This window comes from Paramisgurnus dabryanus, chromosome 23, assembly GCF_030506205.2.
Source record: "Paramisgurnus dabryanus chromosome 23, PD_genome_1.1, whole genome shotgun sequence".
NCBI lineage: Eukaryota > Metazoa > Chordata > Actinopteri > Cypriniformes > Cobitidae > Paramisgurnus > Paramisgurnus dabryanus.
In genome coordinates, this window is record NC_133359.1 from 26,995,451 (window position 1) to 27,004,451 (window position 9,001).

At 36.1% G+C, this 9,001-nt stretch overlaps 1 protein-coding gene across 2 annotated transcripts; it reads left to right on the plus strand.

Annotated features, from left to right (window-relative positions):
• The first annotated feature begins 4,828 nt into the window (after nt 1-4,828).
• On the plus strand, nt 4,829-7,714 carry snx20 (sorting nexin 20). Of its 2 annotated transcripts, XM_065292306.2 has the most exons (4): nt 4,829-4,959; nt 5,839-5,916; nt 5,992-6,146; nt 6,566-7,714. In XM_065292306.2, exons 2-4 carry the CDS (start codon nt 5,859-5,861, stop codon nt 7,232-7,234), a joined length of 882 nt encoding a protein of 293 aa, XP_065148378.1. In that variant the 5' UTR covers nt 4,829-4,959; nt 5,839-5,858; the 3' UTR covers nt 7,235-7,714. The 2 variants fall into 2 exon arrangements, with proteins under 2 accessions (XP_065148378.1, XP_073669408.1); XM_073813307.1 differs by lacking the exon at nt 4,829-4,959 and having other exon boundaries at nt 5,710-5,916.
• Nucleotides 7,715-9,001: the final 1,287 nt, after the last annotated feature.

Consider the following 9,001-nt stretch of genomic DNA (forward strand, 5'->3'; position numbering starts at 1 on the left):
TTGAGGTCAGCAGTTTTGACGTGAAATATGTGATGATTGGAGAAGCACGGTTTTGTTCTTCTGTAATGAGCTCTTATGGAAAAAGCAGTCAGGCCTTTGGACAATTCCATGGCTCATGTGTTATTTACCGCATGTTTTGCTATGAGTGTCGAGTCTGGGTTATTGTTTTGCCTTATAAAGTAAAAATAATTCATAATAGTCTACAGAAAGATTGGGTTTTATTTTGACACTGACAAGTCTGTTTCTGAAATCAACACAATACTTGTAATGTGCAAATTCATTACGGACTTTCTTTATCAATGTTTACAATCTACACAGGTCTTGCAACCAATTAAAGTGCTACACTAATCTATATTTTATAAAACTTTTTTACTTTACTTACAACTTGTGTATAGCATACATTCAGACTGGAGTCTGAAATTTTGCAAAAATACAAACGCCATTAAATAAAGGCTTTATATTTATTTCATAATATGAGCAGATGGACTGAGAAATGACTCAAGAGATATAATAATAAGCAAAAATTGTTCCCATAAAAATGAACATGTAAATAAACTAATAACAAAAGTACAGCATCAACGGCCATCCCTTATACTTATCAAAAACTATTTAAAAAAAATGATCTCTACAAATTAAAAAGACATGAAACATGATATTTCTTCAAAATTGAGCATAATAGTGCTTTATAAAAGGCATGCCCCAATGGATGGTGTTTAATACCTGTATATGATGGTAAGCACACAATTGATTGTACCCATTGACTTGCATATTGGGCAAAACAAATACTATGGAAGTCAATGGGTACCATCAAAATTGATTAAAATATCTTCCTTTGGATTCAGTAGAACAAAAAACTCCTACAGGTTTTTAACAACATGAAAGTGATTAAATAATCACAAAATATAAATTTTGGGGTGAACTATTCCTTTATCGTGACATTAAATTGAATAAGACTTGCATTTTCTGGGTATTTTTACTGTATTGCCTAAAGTGTTTGTTCGTGAAGCACTGTAAGAATACTGTACATTTAAAATGATGTGTGTTATTAGCATCTCCACAATAACTCAGTCTAACATCATCCAGCTGGCTCGGACAGATCGCTCTGACCTCGGATCGCCCCGGACGAACAAAACAGGACTTATGCTGCGAACAATAGAATATGTATGTATCAAAACTAATAAATAGATTCCAAGGCTCGGCCTGGCACATCAGACACAATGGAGTGAATTAAAATAACGGCTTGATGTCATTGTTCTCTGTGCTGTGTGGGGTTCATGTGTTTATAGCTGTATGAATGAGATGGCCTGGACATCACAGAGCTGCCCTTGTGTCTCATACAGTGAGGAGACTTTTACACACACACACACACACAAACATAAAACACACACACAATCTGCTCGGTACCCTCAACTGGACTCTAATACCCCAAAATGTGGCCCCAGAATGTAACCTTAAGGCTTAAACACACAAATGTCATTGCATTGAATAAGCAAATGACACAAAGGGTTTCTCAGAACATTTCTAAAATATTGTAGGTCATGTCACAATAAACTTTACTTTTTTGAACATTCGAAAAAATTGACCCAACATAGGGTCAAAAGGGATGAGGTTGTAATTTAACCTGTGCTGGATTTATTCCTTTTAACCCAAAACTGAGTTGAAAATAATCCAGCATATTTTAAATCATTTTTGTGTATGAAATGGGTCAATGTACTGACTTTCACTCAACTCCTTCTTAAGTTTATGTCTGTCAAAGCACAAAATAAATTAACACCAACGAGACAAAAATCGTGTTGATACTATAAAATAAATTGACAAAGTTACCTTAGTACAAAAGCTGTCGCTGGGACAGTACCCTTTATAAAGGTCCTAATATGTATCATTTAGTTTCTGATATGTAATGTACATTTAAGGCAACAAATGTGTACTTTTTGAAAGGGTAGTGCTTTTGCAGTAACATTTTGAGTGAATAATAATTAATGCATAGATTCAAAATGACCTTTGACCTTATTTGAAGTTATGGACATTTAGGATGACTTTAAATGACAAAAGCAGCCATTTCTTTTAATCCCACTATGAGTGATACCTACAAACAGCTTTGCATGTACACAGCAAAAGGTCCAGTGTTGAGTTTTGAGATTTTATAGCTTCACATTCATGAACACCTTCATGATAGTAACATTTTTAACACTAGCCAGAGTTTCTTTGACTCACAAAAGTGTTAAAGGTGTCATATTATACGATTTTTATAAATATGTAAAATAAGTCTTTGGGGTCCCCAGAGTACACATGTGAAGTTTTAGTTGAAAATACCCCAGAGATAATTTACTATAACTATATTAAAATTGCCACTTTGTAGGTGCGAGCAAAAATAGGTGTGTCTTTTAAAATGCAAATGAGTGCATGAAATGTAATCACTGATCACATTTATGGTGATTTTAAATTAAACAGCCAACAAACTCTACAAGTAAGATGTAAAATGCAATTTTAGGTTTTAAACAGAGGTGGTGATAGAGAGTTATAAACTGAATAACAGGAGCATTAAAAAAAATAACGGTTTTATTTTACTTTACTGAAATGTTTGGGCGGAGTGTAATTACATCTCGAAGGAGTTGGGTTAACACTGGTATAATTAACTCCATTGTCATTTAGGGCTGGGCAAAAAAAACGATTTTTCGAATAATGTTTTTTTTTTACGTGGTCGATTCAGAATCGATTCTCAAAGAGCAGAATTGTTTTTTTTCATATTTTTTTGCAATTCAACGTAAGATTAACGTTAATCAAATTACTAGTCTTCTTCACTAGATGTCACACTCTTTTTTTTGCCTTGCGCGATGTTACCAAGGAGCGAGAGATAAGCCTGTCATTCTTTCAATTAGTTCTTAAAATGGCGGTTTTAGGTGCTTCATTGAAGTTGATGCCACCTTCACATAAAAAGTAAGAGGTATGGAAGCATTTTAGATTTCGCAAACAAGACGACAACGATAGTGTTGTGGCTTTTAATATCTTTTAATTAATTTCCCACTTGTAAACTTCTGTTCACTGTTCTTTTTATAAATATAGTATTTGTATTTAATTTATTTTTATTGAGTTGAATCGAGAATCGAGTATAAAAACCGACCCGAGAACCCGAATCGAAAACTGAATCGAGAATCGAAATCAAATCGATTTGATGGCTTGTGAATCGAAATTGAATCGATCTGGAACATCTGAATCGATACCCAGTCCTATTGTCATTTCAACCCCAACATTTTACTCTATATATGTTAAATTTACTCTTTTAGTTTAACACTGAAATTTTATCTTTTAAGTCTATGTGCAAAATAAATATAGGATTGAAACAATATTCATGTTAAACCTAACCTAAAACCAAACCATAACCTAGTAGTAAAATCAGAAAATAAGAATTTTGACAAGAATGGTACACAAGACAGTCTTAAACCTAAACCTAATGATCCTAATCCAACAATCTGATTGGATGATAGAAAGCTTGATTCAGGCCAACAATGATGTTGAACCAAAATCTCTCATTTCCAGATAATATTCCAGCCTGTCATTTTAGTGAACAGCGCCATCTATTGGACAGTGGTTCCCAAGCTGCTGCACCTTCCTATGTTTGATCAGATATGCTTTGAAGTCAAATAAAGATGCATAAAATGTTCCACTAATCATTTTATGTAAAAAATATTTTTTTAAGTTTTATAAGAATCATATGCTTACACACATGAAGTTAAAACAACTTTTATTTGTCAATTTAACCTACTATTTTAAGTTTCGACAACAAATTAAGTAAAAGGGGACATTCACAAGCCTTATTTAAGATGTCAAATAAATCTTTGGTGTCCCCAGAGTACATATGCCAAGATTTAGCTCAAAATACCATATAGATAATTTATTATAACATGTTAAAATTGTCACTTTGTAGGTTTGATAAAAAATGTGGCATTTTTGGGTGTGTCCTTTAAAATGCAAATGAGCTGATCTCTACACTAAATGGCTGTGCAGTGGTTGGATAGTGCAGATTAAGGGGAGGTAGTATCCCCTTCTGACATCACAAGGGGAGCCAAATTTCGATGAGCTATTTTTCAAGTGCTTGCAGAGAAAACTAAGTTACTGGGTTGATTTTGTTCACATTTTCTAGGTTGAAAGAAGTAATGGGGACCCAATTATAGCACTTAAACATGGAAAAGTCTGATTGTCCCCTTTAAAAAAAATTAAACTTGTTTTTATAAGTTATGTTCTTAAATGTTTTTACAGTGTTAGGATCCACTGCTCTAGAAATTAGTAGTTGTGTTTAAAGGTGCAGTGTGTAAATTTTAGTATATCTAGTGGTAAAGTTGCAAATTGCATCCAACGTTTTAGTCCACCATTTACTGAAACGCATAGATAAGCTACGGTACGCCCCAGACAACCATGTCATCGTTGGAGATAACTTAATAAAAAAGTTTGTCCTTTAAGGGCTTCTGTAGAAACAAAATGGCGACTTCCATGTAAGGGGAACCTCTGTGTATGTAGATAAAAATCTCTCATTCTAAGGTAATAAAAACACAACAGTTCATTATGAAAGGTCTTTATACACCACTGATAATATAGTTATGTATTTTCTATTGCATTTCTGTCAAGAGATCGTTATAAAAGTTACACACTGCACCTTTAAGAAACTCTTGAGTTTTTTATATATAAAGGTATTATTTGATGCTGTATCACCCAATGAACAGATAAAACAGCAAGATTGATGGACTGAAAACGAATTATCATATGTATGAGACTTTGAGAGAAATGTATGACACTCCGCCTTTTAGTTTCACTTCCCCATAAATGAAGTTCAGCTTCAGCTAACATCAAAAAAAGAGTTTGTTGGATCTTTAGTTTTCATGATTGTTGTTATTCTGAGTACTCACGATTATTACAACGTCATATTTAACAATCACCAGTAAAGCAGAAGATGGTTTTGCACAGGTATGGCATCATTTTCTTCACATTTTGAATGTTGCGCATTAGCTGATATATATTGAGTGATGTGAGACTTTCAGTCTTTATATCCTGTTACCTTCATCAAAGTCTTCATGACACACTTCTGTCTAAGTGTTATTTATAGATCAAGAGGAAGTATGCTGCTACTCCTTTCATAGGAATACAAAATAACCGTTTTGTAATTTTGCCGACATGTTCCAATAGTAATAGTAATAGTAGTTATAAATGAATAAATCTAGTGAATAAAAATAAAAAATGTAATTATATTGAGATTGTCAGAAGCATGCAAACTTTTCCATATCCCAGAAAAGTTTTTGCTGGTTGTCCTTTATACATAAATGATTTCAAATCAGATATATTTGATCAAATGTAATCCCCCAAAATCTGATCTGAACGTTTTCAACTCTCAACACACAAAAAAGAGCGCTGCTTAAGTTAGTAAGAGAATCTAAATACTAATGTTAGATACAGAAGAGATCTGTTATTGTCATACATACTGAAGAGGAAGTTTCATTACAATATTAGTTTTATTGACATACTCTTTGTTTTTCACAACCCTTTGTTTTAAAGAGTTGTTTAGGTTTTTTTTTTGTTACTAGGGGATGATGACCACCCAAAAGGGTTACATAAATAACTCCACTTGGGTCATAAGTGTCCTGAAGACATTTACTCATCGACTTTCTTCTTGTGGATATCGCTGTTGTTTCAGTTGTTAAACAATATTAAACGTAAACATCCTAAAACTGCTTAACCAACAGTTCAGAATAAGCAGCTAAATAAATACAACACTTTTATTATATGCATTTGGGTTGAAGAAAAGACATTGGGGTTTCAATGCGAATCTCTTGCTGGCATCTCACATAGATAAACTGGACCGGATTGCTATGGAGGAGCGAGCAGAAGCGCCTGACACCAGCAAAACACTTTCTTCACAAGAAACATGTAATAATCCTCAGTTTCTTATGTGTCTATGGCATGTGTGTTGTTATTGTGTTAATGTCCCTTATTGTGTTACAGCTGAAGAGGCTGCTCGGGGTTTTAGCGCCTCCTGTCTGACAACAGCAGAACTGCAGCAGCACTGGAGGGCCGTGAAGCAGGAGTTCAGAAGCATTAAACTGCTGTTTGACATCCCATCAGCCCGAATAATCGATCAAACACTATCAAAATATGTGGTATGTAATAACATTTAACGATTCTCACATTTAAGAAGTTGTTTTAAAAACAGTTAAATACTTGAATAGTTAAAATTAAAGCCTATAAATGATTTACCTTAAAGGTCCACTGCACTCTAAAAATGAATGGTGTTAAATAGCACTAAAAGTGTTTCACTGGCTCATACTCATATAGGAACCATTTTAAGTACCATATAGCACCTATGTAGAACCATATTGCGCCCTATAGAACCTTAAGTGGTGCTATATCACCCCATATGGTTCTTCGTAGGTGCTGTATAGGTGTTAGCATTAAAATGGTTCCTCGGGGTTTGTGAATTGCAACCAACGGCTCCACAGCTCACCCCTCCCTTTCGAAACACATAGAGAAGCTACTGTCTATGTCCTTTAAAGTGAAACATTACATTTCTGTCAACCAGGTGTACCAGATCGTGGTAATCCGATCTGGTAGTTACGACTGTGAACGTGTAGCTATTGAGAGGCGTTACTCAGACTTCCTTCACCTTCATCAGGAGCTCCTTCTTGACTTCAGTGAAGAGATGGAAGACATTGCGATGCCCAGGAAGAAAATGACGGGAAACTTCTCAGAGGACAATATCTCAGAGAGACGTGTAGCCCTTAGAGACTATCTCACTCAGCTCTACTCTCTCAGATATGTCCGTCGTTCGCAAGCTTTCCAGGCGTTTTTCACTCATCAGGAACTTAAAGACGCGTACGACCAGCTGCGTGGAGGCCGATTTTCCCAGGCACTCGAGATCCTCCAGAAGGTGTCAGTGTTACAGGAGAAACTGTCTTTTCATGACGCCACTTTAGTGATACCAACCTTGTGTGCCATACTGGTGTGTCAGAGGGATCTAGAGGACTTCAGTAGTGCATTTGAAACAGGCAGAAGGGCTCTTCCGACAGTGAGGCGCTATGAGCTTCGACGCTATCACGGACCCCTCTTGGAGGCTCTCGTTGATTTGGGCTACAGCCTTGGACTACCAGTGGCCCAGTTACAGGAAGAGCTGACCAGACTAAGAGACTCACCTCATGCTCGTGTATCACAGATAACCCTGAAAGAACTGGTGGTGCAAGAGTTTGTGTAAGAAGCGTACATGTGTTTTAGCAGAGGTAAAATGTAGGCCGGGGCTTTCATTTAGGGTCAAGGAATTCATGTTTTAAACAGGTTAATATAGAGATCATTATTTGCCACAGTTTTGGTCAAAACTATAATTGTTTATTACATTCAAATGTTAATGTGTAAGCCATTTTTATATGTGCTCTGTTTGTGGTCAACAGAAGAAATATTACAGAAACATGAGCCAAGACAAAATGACATTAAATCTGAATAAACCATCAAATGAAGACCATACATGCCATACACATTTATTTCAAGCAGACATCAGAAAACAATTCTAAATAATTTATCTAAATAGATATAAAAAGTTACTGTGCGTTCACACCAGATGCGAATAAAAAAATCACGCTATTCACACGTAGTTCATACACACGCTTCATTTGCACGTGAAATTCAGACACAAATTTGTTCAATTTGCCGTCTTTACCAGATTGTCCTACCTCCTCACTCACTTTCTTCCTAGCAAGATCTTTTTTATTCTTTTTTCTATAAAAGTATGAAGATGTATCATACAACTCCGGGTGTCCACATACAGGGACGATGATTTTGACCTTCATTGTTGTTTCGTATTTCTGCCGCTGCTCACTACATCATCACGTCAATACAAGAGCAAGGTCCTGATTGGTTAACGCAGCACAAATATCCGCCAAAGTGCAGATTTTTTCAACTCAACGATTTGCGTCAAACTCCCATAAAGCCTCATTCGCACAAATCGCGCCATTTGCGCGGCAGGATGTCTTCGTCTGTAAATCATTAATGTAAATCACTCACGCTTAATGCTTTATTCGCGTCTGCTGTTAACGCACTCATTAGTTCCAGTCCTTGATTTTAATTTACAATAAAACACAGCTACTGTATAGCCGCAGCACCCAATGCTTTCTGTCATTGTGCAGCCCTTTAGCAATGTAAACATATGTTTACAGTCAGTCAGGGACTATTTTTTCTAGAGTAAGAAAAGCTTTTTTACTTCGTGGAAGTTGCGTTGGAACTTTTTTGCTTAAACATTGTGTGGTAACTGTTTAATAAAAGCAATTGGTACTCAATGGATTGCATTGACGTTGTGATGTGCCTAACAACGTCCTTTCAGACGTGGCTTATTTACGATACAGCACAGCCTCTCAAACCTTTTTTGCTTACATAAAGCACATATTTGTTACAAATTTTTAATTTTACTTATTTGTCTGTTAGCCTACTGTATTTTAATATTTTAAAGCAACACTATGTAGTTTTTTTACCTTTAAATAATGTCTCTAAAATTATTTCAGTGATAGAACAACTTTTAACTGGACAAATTGTACTGTTGCTGCAACCTGAGCAGCCTCCTAGCTGCTACAAGCACACTCTGAAAGTGGCGGTGGAGGGTAGAGCACACAGCCCCGCCCCTCCCCCTGCCTGCAGTCTGATACCAGTCACTGCTGCGCTTTTCAACCACATGGGGGAGCTGTAAGTCATTTTTACATGGAAACTACATAGTGTTGCTTTAAGGAAAATATTAAATGATTAGGTTGAATGATTTAGCTAATTTAAGTGTATGAACCATAAACCAAAAAATATGGACTTAGTGTCCGTGATGTCACCCGTAGGTTTGTGAAGAGCTTTTTTAAAGCCAATAGTTGACAAGGCCTGCCATTGCCATTTTGGGACGTGGGTGAAGCTGAGGTGGCTGGTTGCTGACACCACACCCGCCTAGCACAACGGTAGTGACAACAGTGGCGCTTCAACCGTCACTCAAGTG

Bases quoted from the DNA above. Each gene is read 5' to 3' on its own strand.
- snx20 (XM_065292306.2), top strand. From the start codon at position 5,859: ATGGAGGAGCGAGCAGAAGCGCCTGACACCAGCAAAACACTTTCTTCA. The intron at 5,917-5,991 runs GTAATAATCCTC...ATTGTGTTACAG, and splicing joins ACTTTCTTCACAAGAAACAT to CTGAAGAGGCTGCTCGGGGT. The intron at 6,147-6,565 runs GTATGTAATAAC...TCTGTCAACCAG, and splicing joins AAACACTATCAAAATATGTG to GTGTACCAGATCGTGGTAAT.